This window comes from Triticum aestivum, chromosome 2A (genome assembly GCF_018294505.1).
Source record: "Triticum aestivum cultivar Chinese Spring chromosome 2A, IWGSC CS RefSeq v2.1, whole genome shotgun sequence".
Classification (NCBI taxonomy): Eukaryota; Viridiplantae; Streptophyta; class Magnoliopsida; order Poales; family Poaceae; genus Triticum; species Triticum aestivum.
This window is the reverse complement of record NC_057797.1, coordinates 701,624,269-701,642,348: the sequence shown is the minus strand read 5'-3', so window position 1 is coordinate 701,642,348 and position 18,080 is coordinate 701,624,269. Positions and strand designations below refer to the sequence as shown.

The following is an 18,080-nucleotide window of genomic DNA, read 5'->3' as shown; positions in this document are numbered from 1 at the left end:
AGCACAACCATGCCTCTTGCAGAAGAAAAACCGTGACTTTCGCGAAAGGAAAAAAAAGAAAACATGTTTTTTCGCGCAAAAAAGAATTTCAAATTTTTTTTATCGAAAAGTTAAGAAAGACCGGGGAAAAACCAAAACGTTAAAAAAACCCGGAAAAAAACCGTTTAAAAAGCCGAAAACACGTGCGGAAAAATAAAAAAAATTCAAAAGGAGCGTCCAGAGCGCGACACGTGACAAATGACTGAGAGCGCGCCAAGTGGCGCTGATCGTTGCGAGGCTTCCGAAGGAGCGCTCGTTAAGTAGTTGCTCCCGAGATAAGCACTGTGTAGTATCTATGTGCGGGCTGGGTGTCAATGTCACCAATTTTAAAAGAGAGTTGGCCGGTTTCTTTGTCTTCCTGAGATTAGAGCCAGGGTTAATTCCAAAGAAAGAGGTGAACCGGAACAACGAATATTCCAGAATTCCATTGGTACTCAGTCAAACGTCACATTAACGTTTTCCATATATATAAGTACCATGAAGTGCGACATGTGCTCTCCTCACTCCAAGGCCCAAACAACTAATCTCACTCCCATTTTCAAGCCACCATTAGAGCTCTGCACCAACAATTTACCTCATGATCCGCCATCGCACCTCTCTAGCGTCGCCGATAACGGTGCACCCGCTGAATGATAAATACCTCCTAGAGGAGATCCTCCTTCGCCTACCTCCGCAGCCCTCCTCTCTTCCGCGTGCCTCCCTTGTTTGCACACGCTGGCGCAACGTTATCTTAGATCCCGACTTCCTCCGGTGCTTCCGCAAACACCACAAGAAACCTCCTCTACTTGGCTTCTTTGCAGGGTATTACGGCTCGTGTGCGGTTTTCATCCCTGCTCTGGACGCACCCGACCGCATCCCTTGCACGCGCTTCCCGTTGCAGCAGAACCGTCGATATGACCATCTCAACGTTCATGGTTGCCACCACGGCCTTGTCGTCCTCCTCGACCTGTATAACCGAGAGGCCATGGTATGGGATCCTCTCACTGGCCATGACCATCATGTGCCCTTCCCACCAGGGTTCCGTAGTCATACGATTGGTTTCGTCAAGACTGCAATTGTGTTGTGTGCTGCCACTGAAGATGGACATGTGCACGGTGACTGCAGTCTAAGCCCGTTTAAGGTGGCTTTTGTGGGCAATGATGTTGATAGAAAACATGCAATCTGTAGTATGTACGAGTCACGGTCCGGAGTATGTGGAAATATTATCTCAATGGCAAATACGGGTGAGGTCTGTGATGACCCCGGCCTTATAGTTGGTAATTCAATTTATTGGCTGCTTCATGAGGGTGGTATCCTTGAGTTGGATATGGGAAGGCAAAGCCTTGGTGTGATTGAGATGCCAACTAATGTCCATTTTACAGGAAACCACTTTTTTCAGATTATATGGACAAAGGATAGTTGCCTCGGTCTTGCGATTTTGTCGAAGACCAATATGCGCATGCAATTGTGGGAGAGGACATCGAAGAATGATGGTGTTGTCAGATGGGGACTGCAGAAAACAATTCAACTAGACCAGCTCCTTCCGCCGGTATCACCGAAGGAGAGAAAAAGGATGTGTATAATTGGGTACGATAGTGTCACTAACACGATCGTTTTATGGACAACTATAGGTGCCTCAGTGATACAACTTGAAACGTTGGAGTTGAGAAATATTCCTATAAGAGAGGGTGGAACATATTATCCCTACACAAACTTCTATATCGCAGGTAATACATTTCTAGACATCGTGTTAATAATACTTCCATACCTGGTTACTTGTTTTTAGAATCAATCCGTTGCAATATAGTCCATGTGTGTGCTAAAAAGGCTGGTTAGATATTTAAGGGTAGACGATGTAGTTTGTTCCTCCGCAGGGCGCTGTGCTTAGTATCACTGACCAAAAAGTATTCTAGGTTAATGCATAAAACTTGTTCTTGATTTGCATCCAGCGATTCAACATAATATTTAGGAAGGGTAAATCTGAATGATTTCTAATTTACTGAATTCATTAGACATTAGGGACCGATTGACTGAATTCACTAACACTAGAGGTAACGTATGATTTTATTTTTCTTCAGGGCTACATGAGGCGTCACGCAGACAAAAGGGGGAGCTTTGCTTGCGGAAAGGGTGCGAGCAGCACGACCCTGAGCTCTATTTTGAATAACACGGAGCTCCCTTTTTGGTTTTTGCACACATTCAAATTTCAAAGAAAAGAGATCGGGTGCGTTACCTAGGCTAGAAATGCCGGTGGAATTAAAACACACCAGATAGAGAATAAAGTCAGTATGCAGAGATGCGCGGGAAGATGAACTGGCAATGGTGCTGGCGTCGACGACACTCGACATATCACATACCGCTGCTCACGGTCACGGGACGAAGAGCTAGCGTTTTCGATATGTCGGTGATGTTCTGAATAGAAGATTGATTGTGTCCCTTTTTCTTCTTCTCTCGTCTAGTAGCTGTAACAAACTTCTTCCTCTTGAAGAATTTGCAGAAGATTTGCCATTTTTCCCTTGAAAAGGAGAGAAGAAAGGTGAGGCAAGTTTTGGGCACCAGCACTTAAGAAAGGTGATTAAAATACATTTAATCGTGTCATGCCGAAGAAGAAAATGGTGAACCACAGTTCGAGTCAGTTTAGCCAGCGATTATATTCACCAGGAGAGTTGGTCCACATGGGGTTCTTCGGTGCGTACCGCTTCGTTCACGTCGCTCCTAGTCACCCCCACCCCCGTCCCATCTCCTTCTGCCCCTCTCGCCACAGTCGAAGGAAGCCGGTAGGCTAAGCCAGTTAGGCTAATGACGGCGGTGCTGCGGCGGGCTCATCTCCTCGCTATGGGGAGCCCTCTAGCTGGGGAGCGGCGGCGGTGCTAGATGGTGCGCATTAGTATCCTGAACTTCGGGGCTACGGCCCCAGACCTATTGGTGATTAATGTGTCGCCATGGTGATGGTAGATCTGACCCTATTATCGTCCGCAACGGCTGCGACCGGGGTTCTGGTTGGCCGACGACATGATGCCTTCACATCTTGGACGTCAGGGATGTTTGGCGATAGTGGCTCGTGCCTCGTGTTGCAGCAGAGGAGTGGCCGTAGTACGGCCTGATTTAGTGAGGGCCAGCCTTTCCTATGGTGTCTTTTCGTGGTCACTCACTTTGACACGTGTACAATCGGTGATACGACCGATTGAGCTAGTGGACAGGCTGAAGCGACCATTAGATGTGGCACGTGCAATGTGGCCATGTGGCCCCGCACAACAATCTATCTTCTGTCCACGTGATGGATGAACTCCAACGGGTATCCGTCATGGGGATGCTACATATTAGAGGACATAGATCTGGCGTCTGTCCGTTTCATCCTGGTCTATGATTTTGGTGTCGATCCAGACATTGTAGCAAGACTTCTTCTTGGCAAGTTGGTGATGGCAATTATGTGGGCTTTGTTTTTGGTGGTGCTTTTCGAGTACATCGTCTCGAGTTTCGAGTGAAAACACTAGTCCGGCCTCCATTAGTTCTACTGGCAATGGTGGTCTACGCTCCTCTTTTGAAGGCGCCGCCTTGAGTCTGCTTCAAATGCCGCCCTTGGGTGAAACCCATGATTTGGCCTAAATGGATGAATCTGGCGATGGCGACGTTCATGCACCATTACTTTTCTAGAGGCATCGTGGCTCGAGATCTACTCGTAGTTTTGTGTTGCCTATAGCGGTGGTAGCTGAGATTGATGTTGTGCTTCAATGGGTTGTTCACCTTGCCTTGAACTTCATGTTTTCTTTTTTTTTTCTCTCCCTTTTATCCTTTTTAGTTGTGTGCATCATCGATGTCTCTACTTTGGATACCGCGTTGTTGCAGAGACTGGGTGTAAATCATATCAGCTTGATATTAATGTATGAAAAAAGTATCTATCCACCTGACTGATCTCACGTGTTGGCAGTCGCCTCATAGACAATACATGCCTATATCCCACGCATGTCGCACCCACCTATTGCCTCATCCTCTTGCCCTAGAGACTTCTTCCTCCCCGCCCGACTCCATCGCACCATAGCGCGAGCTCACTTTTGCTGCCGTGTCGTCGTCCATCAAACAACCCTCCAACCATCGCACCGCGAGGCCGCGCCAGAACCGTCGCTCTGGAGCATCTCCGCATGCAGCAGCCACCTTGTTGCAAGCCTACTCTTGTTGTCTCTCATCGGTCGACAGAGCTCACAGACTCACTATTGCAAAGAGCCACGACTGATGCACGAATTCAAAAGCATTATAGATTGTTCTATAGCTAGAACCGTATGCAATTATAAAAAAACAGTAGTGGTTCCTTTGAACAAACCTTCCGCGGTTCTTGGTATTTGAGACAGTTTTGAAACCGCCTCCAATAACATGAGTATTAGAAGTTGTTGGCTACAAGCGTAAGGTAAAATCGTTATAGGGTGTATCCCAAAGCCACATCCAAATCCTAGTGTTGTATTATGCTCAGGACTCTTTTTAGAAAACACTATGTGAAATAATTTGGTTATATGTATCCTCAATGTCTCGGTTAGCCCTTTATACACACTGGGTGTACTTAGTATCATCTTGATATTAATATATTGTTCTTTTCTAAAATGAAACTGGGTACCACTAGGCATGTTGGAGCACGTCACTGCACAAGTTTTTCACTATTTGTTGTTAAGCTGATGTTGAGATTAATAATTTAGTTCTAACAAAATAGTTATGACAATAGAATGCGTCCAAAATTGGTAGCTGCCATACAAAAAAGTCCACCAAAAAATAATTAGGCTGGTCATAGTGGGAGTAACATAGGTAGTAACATAGATGCCACATAAGCAAAAATGATGATGTGGCAAGTAGTTAATGAGGAGAGAGGCAAATAGAGTAACATAATATGTTACCATCACATAGCGGTTTCCAATGCATAATGAGTCTACAAAGTAATAAATGAAGGCAACTATGTTACCACACCTATGACACTACCCACTATGAAGGTAGTAACATAGACTAGTAACATATGTATGTTACTAATCTAAGTTACTCCCCACTATGACCAGCCTTAAAAGCTTAATGGTTCCTTTCAAACGTTGTTTCCAAGAAGGTCTAAGTATTATATAGCATTTATCTGTAGGCTGTGTGTCACTAATGTCCAAAGAGAGTTAGCTGGTTCTGTTGTCTTCCAAGAATTAGAATCATGATTAGTTCCAAAGAATAGGATGGACATGAACAATGCATATTCCAAAATTTCATTGGTACTCACGTCACCTTACCTATTTAGCATAGAAGTACCATCAAAGTGAGATATGCGCTCTCCTGACTTTGAAGCCCAAACAATTAGTTTCACTCACCCTTCACACTGCACAGATCAGAGCCCCGCACAATAATGTACATGATGATCCGCCACCCCGCTCCTATAGCATCACCGGCACCGCTGCACCCATTCGATGATAAATACCTCCTGGACGAGATCCTCCTTCGTCTACCTCCGCAACCCTCCTCCCTTCCACGTGCTACCCTTGTTTGCACATGCTGGCGCAACATTATTTTAGATCCTGACTTCCTCAAACGTTTTCGTAGACACCACCAAAAACCTCCTCTACTAGGCTTCTTTGCAGGGAATACTAACTCAAGTGCGGTATTCGTCCCTACTTTGGACTCCCCCGACAGCATTCCTTTCATGCGCTTTCCATTGCAGCGGAACCGCCGATATGAAGCGCTCAACGTTCATGGCTGCCACCATGGCCTTGCCATCCTCCTCAACCTAAGTGACCGAGAGGCCATCGTATGGGATCCTCTCACTGGCCATGACTATCAGGTGCCTTTCCCGCCAAGGTTCCATAATTTTACAAATGGTTTTGTCAAGAATGCAGTTGTGTTGTGTGCTGCCACCGAAGATGGACATGTGCATGGTGATTCCAGTCTAAGCCCATTTAAGGTGGCTTTTATGAGCAATGATTTTGATCAAAAACATGCAATGTGTTGTCTCTACGAGTCAGAGTCTGGTGTATGGGGGAATATATTCTTGGTGGCAACTACGAGTCGGATTTGTGATGAAAGGCCCGGCATTATAGTTGGGAATTTAATTTATTGGCTACTTGATGATGGTGGCATCCTTGAGTTGGATTTGGAAAGACAAAGCCTTTGTGTGATTGAGAAGCCAACTAATGTCCATTTTACAGGCTATCGATATTTTCAGATTTTATGGACAAAGGATGATGGCCTCGGTCTCGCTATTTTGTTGAAGTCCAATGTGCGCATCCAATTATGGGGAAGGAGATTGAAGAATGATGGTGTCAGATGGGTGTTACAGAAAACTATTCAACTCGATCAGCTCCTTTCATTAGTGTTGCCAAGGGACAGAAAAAAGACATATATACTTGGGTATGATAACGATAGTAACACGATGGTTCTATCCACAGCTATCGGTGCTTTAATGGTACAACTTGATACAATGGAGTTTAGAAATATTCCTAAAAGAAAGCATGCAACATATTATCCCTACAGAAACTTCTATACCACAGGTAATACCTTGTCTACAATCCTATCAATAATAGTTCATGTGTACTTGTTTTCAGAATCAATCTGTTGCATATAGTTGTGTGCTTAAAGGTTGGTTAGATATTTAAGGTAGACGGTGTGTAGTTTTTTCCTCTGCAAGGCATTGTATTTACGACAATGTTTTGATGATGAATTACCGATTAAAAAGTATTCTGCGTAGATACTACTTAATGCATAAATAAAAGTTGCTCAAGTGTTTTGCCTGTATATCCAGCAGTTCAACATATTTTTTTTTTGAGGGTGAATCTGATCATTGCTATTTCCAGTATAGTGTTGATTTGGCGGGGCTACACGTTTTGGCAAGGCTAGATAACTATAGTATAATGCTATTTCCAATATAGTGTTTGTTTTTGCGGTGGTTTTTCCAACACTAACTAATTCTTTTATATAGCATACATTTACATGTTTAGACAATACTAAGTTCTAGAGACTCACAAATCTACTGCAACATCAAGAGAGAAGATTCTACAAGACCAGATTCGTTGAATTCACTACCCAGACATTGACATATGATATTTTCTTCAGGGCTGCAGGAGGCATCACGCATTAAGAAGGGAGAAATTTGCCCAGTGAAAGGGTGCATCCTCCACGATCCTGAACTCTATTTTTGTAAATACTAAACTCTATTCAAATTTCGAAGGAGAATCGAAATGGCGTTGGGACTAAATCACACCAGATAGACGCAAAGTCAGTATGCAAGGATTCCCAAGAAGGTGTACTGTTAATGGTGTTTCCGATGCGTCGGTGATGTTCTGAATAGATGATCCATTGTATCTTTTGTTTATTTTGCTGTCCGGTTGTCTACTGCCATATCCTCTTTTGGTCTAGCAGCCGTGAACCCTGTCATGCCGCAAAAGGAAAGGGCGATCCACAACTGGAGTCGGTACCTTCCACAGGCTCAGGAAATACCTAGGACAAGTTTAGCAGGCAATTCACCTAAAACGAACCTGAACCGGACTCGATTACTTTCCCTCCACATAAACCAAACATGATCGCGCCGGACTCTGCAAACCACGTACGTGTGGATCCAAGCCCAGCCCTCCCGTATGGATCAAACGGCAGCGCTCCCGATCGTTGACATCCTCGTCGGCCTCCTTGGCCACAAGCCTGCCGCCGTCCGCCGCCCAGGCCACAAGAAGCCTGCCGCCGTCCGCCTCCCACGGCGCTTGGCGGCCTTAGGGGAGAAGATACAAGGACTCTTCTTCCACGGTGTTCAGCCTGCCGTCCGTCGACCGTCTTCTCTGGTGATAACAGCGCCGCCGCCGCCGCCGCTCCCCATCCCCTCCCCGAAGCAATCGGATGTGTTGGGATCCATCCAAGGACTCTTCGTCCCTGGCGTTTGGCGACAGTCTCCTCAACCGCAGGCGACTGAAGCTCAAGCTCAACCTTCCCAGCGGGAGATATTGGAATCCATCCAGAAACTCATCCGCCACGTCAGGCCTGCCGTTTGCCGACCGCTCGCGCTGCCTCTGGCGGCCCACATTGCCGGCAGCCCCGCTGCGACGGCGGCTCTCGTCGTCGGCAGCGCGGCAATGGCCGTCTGCCAACGATACCGACTCGAGGTCGTGCCTTACAGTAACCGCGTCCACATAGTCTTCCACCCCCCAGATTACGATCGTGAGCTCGACGAATTCGAATTCGCCCATTTCAAGAAGACGAACGCCCGTAAGATCCTCCGCCCGCGCCACTACCAGAGCGCACGCGTCCGGCGGCTCACCTCGGAGATCGTCGGTGCCATCAACCGCGGCCTTGCCATCAAGAGCAAGCAGGGGATGGCACGCATAGTGCGGCCCCACACGAGGCATCTTGACAAGCTCAACTGGGAGGTCGTCGTGACCAAAAACAAGGAATGCAATGCGTACGTCCATCCCGGCGGCGGCAAGATCGTGGTGTTCGACGGATTGCTTGAACGCTTCGAGACTGATGAAGAGATTGCCTACCTTATTGCGCACGAGGTTAGTTAATTTGTTGGTCCGTTGTAGATGAGCACATGCATTTAAATTGTTCTGTGGTGTTCATTTAACCTGATTTAAGTACACCGGTGCCGTTTTTACAGGTCGGGCATGTTGTCCAGAGATGCAACTCCGAGTGGTTATCCATACCATCCCCGAGGTACAGCCGTACAGTACAGTACATTCACCTCTCCATCTGATCACCTGGTGTTTCATATTAATTTGATGCTCTTTTGATAATTTTCATATATGTAGGCTGGAGAGTGAGGCAGACTACATTGGAATCATGCTGCTTGCCGCGGCTGGTTTTGATCCGCAAGTTGCCCCCAAGTTCTTTGAGAAGTTTGCAGGCATCGAAAGAAATTCAGGATGGCGGTTTGACTATGACTATGGATGCCCTACTCATCCTCCAAGTAAGAAAAGGTCGCAGCTTTTATCACAACCTGCCGTTATAGGGGAGGCCATGCAGTTGTATAGACAAGTTACGGCCAACCAAGGACAGGAGAAGATTTCGTCTACCAGTGGAATTTTGCCGCTTGCATAGACTGATAGAAATGGTATCGATGATTATGTATATGTGGAGTATGATCTATGTCAAAACTACGGTGTTGAATATAAATTCAATACCAAGTACTCCCTCTATAAAGGAATATAAGATCGTTTAGATCACTAACGACCTTATATTTCTTTACAGAGGTGGACTGATCTTATATTTCTTTACAGAGGTGGACTGCGCAAGAGGTTTTCCTGACCATGTATGGTATATTTGGTAATCTACTCCGTAGTACTTTGCTTCTCAAATATGTTGTGAATGTATTGGAAAGGTGACGAGGAAGACACTGATCACACTGTTTCCTTCGGGCGAAAAGAAGTGGGATGGAGTTTTAACGATGTAATGTATGATTTTACAGGCGGGGTAGTATCTAAAGACGGGTATGATTGCTTCTATTATAGGCATCTCTCCGAGCCGTCTGAATTGAAGCTAAAGGGACCGGCTAGACAAGGCGACTGAATTTAGAATTTGGGCAAGTCACTTTTTTGATCTGCCATTTATTTTAGATCAAATGGACAGAGAACATTCATCTACAGTGGAAAATGACTTGCCCAAACTCTCTATCAGTCGATTTTGTCTATTGCCTTACGAGGGTTTGGCCCAGCTACATACGATAAAGGGTTTTCCCCCAATTTAGATTATAAAGCAACCAACCGACACAAGGAGCTTGCTGGGGCCGTTGCACAAACAAGGCCAAAGGAAAAAGAGAGAGAAAGAAAGAGAAATAAATGCCAGACAATGGCAGATTGATGAAACAAAGATGGTTGGCAACCGCTGCACCCTCCGGAGATGTACCACCGTGCTTCTAGCACTCCGAGGCCTCGCGTACCGAGCAACACCTTCAAAAAGGAATGCGACAACGACGATGCTGCTGCCCGGACGAGTCCAAGGGCTTCCCCCTATACGCAGAGGGTAGTGGGGAAGGGTATATCCGACGCCCTTCAAGAAGGTCCGGCGGCGCCCGCAGGCGTCATCGTGTCGATGACGGACGAGCCACCAGGGATTTCTCCCACCCAAACAACCACCACCACCCCGGAGATCTGAAGTGCACCACCAGAACTGCCGCCCACCAACATGTGCCACCACAGTCATCGAATCATCAACACCGTCTCTCTGAGCCACCGATACGAGACCTGAGTAGGGACAAGAAGCCAACGGGCTCGGGGGCATCCGCCACTCGGCCGACGGGAGGGGACTACCACCACCGCCGCCGTGGAACCGACGGGACATGACGACAGGAGCTTACCAGGCCTGCACGACCGGACCTCAAGGGATCCTGACAACCCCTGCCGCCACGCTGCAGCACATCGGCCGACGAAGCCGCCACCGCCCGCAACCCCCGACGCCATGCCATCTCCACCAGGGAGCCGCGTCGCCGTGCGCTGGAACGCCAGCCTGTCCCAACCCAGATGAGGCCCAGAAGGGCCCAGATCTGGGCGGAGTAGAAGCCGGTGGCCAGCCGCACCACCACGCGCCTCACGACCAACGGCCGCGCCGCCGCATCAGGAACGCCCGCGACCCACGGAGTCCCGCCGCTGAGCCGCACCATCGCAAGCCGAGGAGCACCGCTGCCACCCACCGACGCCCGAGCAGAGGGGGGCCACACACGGGGATAGGCAGGCCCGCCGCTGCCGGCACCACGCGGGCAAGGCCCGGCGACGCGCGCAGGCGGCGGCGGGAGGAGGAAGAAGCGAGGGAGGAGCGCTGGGGGGAACGGGAAAGGGGCCCTCGGTTGCTTCGCTCGGGAAGGCGACGCGGGGGTACGGGGAAGGGGGAAGCGGGGGAGGGAGGCGGTGGGAGGGCGTGAGCGAGGTCCAGCGGCGGCGCGCGCCGGCCGCGGCGGTGGCTACCCGCGACGGGGGAGCCGATGGCGGCGTAGGAGGAACCCTAGGGAGCGGAGTCGAGGGAGGATCGGCCCGCCTCCCAAAACCTCTGGCCCAGCTACATGCCATGCACGTCCGCTGCTTTTCTGCCTCAGTTTTGTGGGCTAATGATGCATGTAGTACAAGTGCGTTCATGATGTGTACATGTGCCTATATTTAATTGCTAATTATACTTATGGTGCGTGTGATTTGCAGATGAGTCCCTATATAAGTAATTAAGTATAGTTCCAGCCGGGTAATCATTAGAGAGTATTTTCGTTCTTTTTTGGCTTCTAATGTCTGATAGATATCTGATAGAAAATTGAACAAAGGAAAAACAAAGAAGAGAATATTTCTTTGTAAAGGAAAATGAATCATGGAACTAGATTAACCCTGAATGGAAACAGATACAAAGTTTAAAAACTTCTACTTTATCTAGCCTTCTTATTCCCCCATACTAATATAAAAAATTAAAATAAGAAATAGAAAATGAAGTTTTTAAAGATATAATCAATTTGTGAGATTGCTATAACCATAAAAGAAGAAAAAAAATAGACACATAATGATAAAAATTGCACACAGTTATCTCCCCAAAAATGTTTTCTACGAATGAATGAATTAGTGGCATTGGTATTACCCACAAAAAAGAAGCAAATGAAATGAAAACTAAAATAAATAAAAATAATGAAGTTTTTTAAAGAAAGAATGGGTTAATGGTATATGTATTACCCTTTAAGTATAAAAAAGATTAATAAAAATAATGACAAAAATTGCAACCAAATTACTAAGAGATTGCATTTTTTATAATATGCAAGAACAAGCATATATAGTGCAATTTCCGCAAAAAGAAGTTTTCTAAGAAGAAAGTAATTGTTGGCATTGATATCACCCTTAAAGAATATCCAAAATAAAATAAAAAATCAAAATCAAAATAATAAAGTTTTCTAAGGAAGAATGAATTAGTGGGAATGGTATTACCCTTTAAGAAGACAGAAAATCAAAATAAAAATAAAGTTTTCTGAGAAAGAATGAATAAGTGACATCGGTATTACCCTTTAAGAAGAAAGAAAATAAAAAAATTAAAACAAATAATTACAAAATTTGCATACAATTTACACAGAAATTGTGTGCTCTTATAATATGCAAGAATAGGCAAATAATGGTGGATTTTTTGCAAAATAAAATAAATCATAAGAAATAATTAATTGGTGGCATTGGTATTACCCTTAAAGAGGAAAGAAAATAAAATAAAAAGTAAAATAAAAAACTAAATAAAGAAGTTCCTAAGCAAGAATGAATTAGTGGCATTAGTATTAACCTTCAAAAACAAAAAAATGAAAAATAAAACTAAAACAAATAAGGACAAAATTTGCTACAATTTATAGAGAATTTGCGTATTTGTAGAATGTGCAAGAATAAGCATGTAATAGTGAAATTTTCGCAAAACAAAGTTTCCTAAGAAGAAATGAATTAGTGGCATTGATATTAGCCTTAAAATAAAAAGAAAGAAAAATCAAAACCAATTGAAGATAATGAAGTTTTATGAGAAAGAATTAATGAATCAATTTCATTGGTATTACCTTTTAAGAAGAATGAACATACAACAAAAATTGTTATTTTAAAATAATGAACTTTTTTGAGGAACAATAACAAAATAAATATAATGAAGTTTCCGAGGTAATGAATTAGTGGCATTGGTACTACCCTTAAAGAATAAACAAAATGGAACACAAACTAAAACAAAATCAAAATAATAAAGTTTTTCAGAAGAAGAATAATAAAAATTTTTGAGTAAGAATGAATTAGTGGCACTAGTATTACCCTTCAAAAACAAAAAAAATGAAAAATAAAACTAAAACAAAAAACGACAAAATATGCATACAATTTATACAAAATTTATGTCTTTTCAGAATGTGCAAAAATAAGCATGAAATGTCTTTTATAATATAAAAAAGAGGGTGACATGGCTAACCATTAATTCACAAAATATTATAAAAGATTACATAATGGTCAGTCGACAAAATATTCCACAATTGACTGACCATAATCATTTCTTCAGTTGACTGAAGTATAGCTAATATGGAAGCTAAAATAGCAGCTCTTCAATGCCCCTCTCCAATGGGCGGCATGTATATCCGCCAGCATTGAGCTTTTCTGAGCTGACTGAGATATCCTATGTTGACGACTACCACAAAATACCGCTCTGGAATCATTGCTTACGTGTGATCTTGATCTGCGTCCTGGTAAGGTCCACCCCAGGATAGGAGCACTTGTAACATCACAGAGTCATTCTCATAGAACTACAAATATTTCTATAAACATATGTTCTATGCAATACTCAATGTTTTGATTCTTCGTTGGACTTCATTCTTGGTTTGTACCTACGGTTCATTCTGGGACAAGAGCACTTGTTCATCCCTCATATCATTTTGCGCCAGATCGGCTTTTATGTTGATTATTGATTGACTTTGTTCATGTCATGCAATGATTTGTATCTACGGTTGTTTCATTATGTTGTCACAACATGCATGCATTGAGTTTAATGGATCAGTGAGTTTCTTTTTTTGTTAAAGATTCACTAGAAATATAAAGCACCTCAACCATAATAATAATCACATCAAGGTCCCTAGATCTAGGAACAACCACAACCGTCGTCAGAATGAGCCGATGATGCATTGATGTCGTTGTTTCCCTACCAAAGCAGCTTGACCTTTTTTTATGACAGTCGGCAAGTCATAGTGTGTGCCCCAGGGACTAGCACCCTGGAGCCGCAATTACCGTCATTGAACCCTTGAAACAAGTTGACACTAGATTTCACAACCATGCATGCACAACGAGAAACCCTAACCTCGCCGCTTTGAGGAAATGACAAAAATATACGCCGAAGCTCTGTCGATTATATCCCTATGGAGGAACTCGTGGTGGATCGGAGTGTAGAAGATCATCTTGACAAAGAAGCGGCGCCATTCACTAAGCGCCAACTTCGCAAGGACCACATCCTCCATAAACCTCCCGAAGGAGGTGAGCCCCTAAAAGAAAAGATGCGAGCGTCCCCGTTCAAAACTTTTGTTTGAATTGTTTCAATTGCTTACCAATAGCAGTACTTCTCACGGTGGTACGAGAGCAAACCAATCGTCTCAGGCGAAAACCCTCGTCATTAACCAACCTGTAATTGGATGGTTAGGGAAGCGGTGATATCTTCAACCCATCAGGGTTCAAGTCCCATAACTATCATTGGTGCTCGCATTATTGCCTGATTTATTTTAGGCTTTCGGCGACATTTGTTTAGTGGGTGAGTGTATACTCGTGTATGTAAACAATTCTGATTGTACTGTGTTAAAAAAACACCTCGTCACTAAAATTTTCCGTGCGTCACATTCGGGAGCCCGGTTCCTCTCAGTTTGTGTATCCACATGCTATATAAGTAAAAAGAAGAGAAAAGAAGGCGAGATGCTTGCTTGTTCTTCCGCCGAATCGCCGTCGCGAGTTCGAAACAAAGCCGGAAATAAAGCACGAGTACCGATGGTCGCCCACCGCTCCAGCTCTCCACCTTTAAGACGCAGCTTCACATGTAGCATGTGGATATAGGAATATTCGTTTCTGAGCTCAGGCTCAAATGCTCCCGAAATCTCCTTCGTCGGCTAGTGTGTGGATGTGTGCTGGGCGACGTATTCCTTCCTGTATATCACATGTATGGTAAGAAAAGAAAACCAGCTCCTGGGTGCATTAAATGAGACGACAGTGACTGAGGTGGAGGCGGAACAGAAACCGCCGCAGCAGCTCAGGCTATTTTCTGTGCCTGGCTGAGCCGTCTCTATTAAATGCGTACTCGTTCCACATCAGGCATTGCACACAAGACCAGCACGCATGTGTCTATCCTACGAAACAAATAGCGCCGTCGCGCGGCTATAACTTAATTATTCAGAAGTTTATTCAACCTGTATGAAAGGTTTCGCCAAGCATGTATGTATGCAATCACAATGATAGGAAACCGTACTTGCATACTAAGAGACCAAATTGACATAAATAGATCTACCATAGCGAATTCAAATTCACATGGAGAGGTAACTTGTCCATACAACTGTGATACCACCTACGTACTTCTAATTAGTCTGCTTAAATCTGAAGGGCGGGGGGGGGGGGGGGGGGGGGGGGCAAGTACAAATTCAAATACTGGTCCATAGTGGGGACCCAGGGGCAGTGTGGTGCTGGAAAAAAACATCAACGTAAACCCTGGGAATTTGCACCGACAAACACACAAATTCAAATACTGGTCCATAGTGGGGACCCAGGGGCAGTGTGGTGCTGGAAAAAAACATCAACGTAAACCCTGGGAATTTGCACTGACAAACACACGCGAGGCCAAAAGTTGTGATCGTGCCGTACGAATTCCGAAGTACTATTTGTTCGATTTAGTCCACGATCTTCTTGTATAGGAAATCTGGGATATCAACTTTTTTTTCCCTTCATGATCACAATGCCGTATGGCATTTTCTTCTTTAGGGCGTGTTCGGAATCTCTCCCGTCTGCTAACTCCGCTCCGCGTGAGGAGCGCGGTTTGAGCCGCTCCCAGCAATATTGCTGGCGCTCCGTCCGCTCCGGGAGCTGCTCGGGCGGAGCAGATAGTATCCGAACAGGGCCTTAGTTGCTCAATCTACGACTGCGGAAATAACAAAAGGGAGACAATAATTCTGTGACATTCATCCTGCTGTACATTTTCACACATGTTTACACAACTAGGAAAGCAAACAAACAGGCTTGACACCTTTTCTCACCGTGGTAAGCGTCGAACAGAGGTAAAGACCAGTGAACTCCATAGCCGTTGTCCTCCCTATATGCATGGCACATGCTTAATAGTGTCAAGTCGGGTATAATTTTTATTTTCGTATGTTCCATGCTCCACATAGACAAGCTCACCTTTGGCATGGTTCGTGCTGAGCCCTTAAAGGGTACACAAATGTCCAGTTGTCTCGAGCAAACCTGCACCGAATATGTCATTGTAAACGTGGCAGAATCTATGCTGGAATTTCCTCGCCCATGCCTCGTGCTTCCTCTCCATCTCATCTGAGTTTCGGTTGGATCAAGCACCATCACAATCTTCTTCTCAGTGTCTAGAATGTACACGGACCAGCAATCCATGAAAAGCACCCGGAACATGAACTGAAAATCGATGTACAAAGCAGTCAGAAATCAATCACAAGAAAGCATACCACTCAGTAACTCATCAGTATCCCATCAAGTATGATTACCTTCTTCAGCCAATCAATTCTGTACCCCATCAGATTGGAGTTCATCATCATGTTGATGTAATCCCAGTCCACTTTGTTGTCTGCCTTGCAAAGCTATTCCTGCAGCATTTCCAATCATCTCAGAATTAGCTGAACCGAAAAAAATGAGACAATGGCACACAAAAAAGTGCCAACAAGCAAAGCACGTACCACAGAACACAGATCGAGAATTCCTCCCAATCTCGCAAGCCACCCCCAGTACATCTTCTTCTTTGCATTTAACATGTGATGTATGCGTCTCTAGACATTTATCGTCAGCTCACCACCTGGAGTCAGCTCGTCCTTCAGGTCCTGACCAGGCGCCACATTAGTTTTCATCGTGTATAGTATTCCGCACTTATCCAGCTAGGCAATGATTAACTTGATGCAGTCTAGAAGATGAGGCACCACCTCGCCCTTCAGTCGGGCTCGTTGTCGGAGCAGCCCCGTAGCCACCATCTGCACGCAAAAAGCAAGGCTCAACCACAAGTGCCCACGTTTATGTCAGCCGACCATAGATAACACTAATACACAGCTAGGACCATCTCGAATTACCTTTGTCTTCCCGCGGGCATGACGGACCGGGCCAACAGTTCGTCACCACATCCACAAACCTCCCACGGGATTTTTTTTTCCTTTGGCACTGACGGACACCTTCACGGCTTGTATTGATTTGGTCCTCTCCACATTCAGCCTGCTCTTCCAATACCTAAAGCCAATCTCTCAAGAATAAAGTTATAGAAATCGGACGCCTCTCCAAGTGAGTCGAAGCTAAATCCTAGTTCTGGTCTAATAACACTTTTTGTTGGCTCCTCCGTGTATTTGCGAATCGACTGCTCTAAACTCATCCTAGAGATGCAACCTGAACTTATCAAACAAACCACTACTTTTTGTTAGTTTCAGCCGCAAAGTGTGACTGTTCAAAATAATCGCTAGACTAGCAAGACCCTGCGCCTACTCTGGTCCGGCGACACCAATTTGTTGTCCACATCCAGACCCTGCCTTTGACTCCGCCGGCACAGCAAGGTTGGCTTCGCCCGTCCGCAGCACAGCGAGAGGGAACGGACCTGGGTGTTCTATGCTGTCGGAGAACTCCTCCCGGAGTGGGAACCTACAGCGCCCGGCCGGTCGTGGTGTCAGCCTCCCAGTGTGTCAGCTTTGAAATAAATCTATGGAACAACTAGATCTAAATCGAGGAACGAGGCACTTACCTATCGACGGCATCCAGCAAAAACTCAAGACCAGCATACTCCATTAGTTCCTCGCCGGCGGGAAGCAGCGGCCGCCGCAGCTCATGAGTCATGAACGGATTTAGGATGGTTGTCCTCGGGTGGTGCGGATGGAAGCCCTCTGCTGCCGACGGGGTTTCAAGGAACTATTTTTTAGTTGCCTCATGGGGATGCGCACGTGTGGTTCCGCTAGGGCCTTCAGAGCATCTCCAACAGGCGCCGGTCGCGTCGCGCGCAACAAATACGTATGCCGCGCGCGCATCGTCTGGTTTGGCGCGGCGCGCAGCGTTGGCTCCAGCAGCCGCGCTAAAATACAGCGCGCGCGCCGCTTCATCAGCGCGTAAAAATGCAGCGCGCGCGACTCGCACAAACAACATATGCATTCAAAAACAAAAGCAAAAAATCAAAAACAAACAAAAATAAATAGCTCAATTTCGTTTATTACAACTCAAACAAACAGTTTATCGTTCAATACAACAAATAGTGTAATTAAACACAACAAATAGTTCAACAATACAATAACGAACGCACAAATTATGATGCTCTTTGTCGTCCATTACATGCCCACCACTCCTCAATGAGATCCTTCTGAAGATCATTATGCGCTGCAGGACATCGAATGGCGTGATAGGAGGCAACAAAACGGGCCACCCTTTCAGCCC

General features: G+C 45.4%; 1 protein-coding gene and 1 long non-coding RNA gene across 4 annotated transcripts; one reads left to right on the top strand and one right to left on the bottom strand.

Moving 5' to 3' along the window:
- The first annotated feature begins 7,601 nt into the window (after positions 1-7,601).
- On the top strand, positions 7,602-9,211 carry LOC123191877 (mitochondrial metalloendopeptidase OMA1-like). Its single transcript, XM_044604443.1, has 3 exons — positions 7,602-8,510; positions 8,612-8,667; positions 8,763-9,211. The coding sequence occupies exons 1-3, from the start codon at positions 7,602-7,604 to the stop codon at positions 9,049-9,051; spliced, it is 1,254 nt and encodes a 417-aa protein (XP_044460378.1). The 3' UTR covers positions 9,052-9,211.
- Positions 9,212-14,283: 5,072 nt separating this feature from the next.
- LOC123186028 (uncharacterized) lies at positions 14,284-17,579 on the bottom strand. 3 transcript variants are annotated; one of them, XR_006493543.1, is made up of 8 exons: positions 17,401-17,579; positions 16,745-17,300; positions 16,601-16,648; positions 16,361-16,501; positions 16,172-16,270; positions 15,840-16,082; positions 15,698-15,753; positions 14,284-14,600 (listed from the first exon to the last, which is right to left on the bottom strand). It is a non-coding gene; the product is annotated as an uncharacterized lncRNA (long non-coding RNA). The 3 variants fall into 3 exon arrangements; XR_006493544.1 differs by lacking the exon at positions 14,284-14,600 and adding an exon at positions 15,102-15,582 and having other exon boundaries at positions 15,688-15,753; XR_006493542.1 differs by lacking the exon at positions 14,284-14,600 and adding an exon at positions 15,102-15,582.
- Between the last annotated feature and the right edge of the window lie 501 nt (positions 17,580-18,080).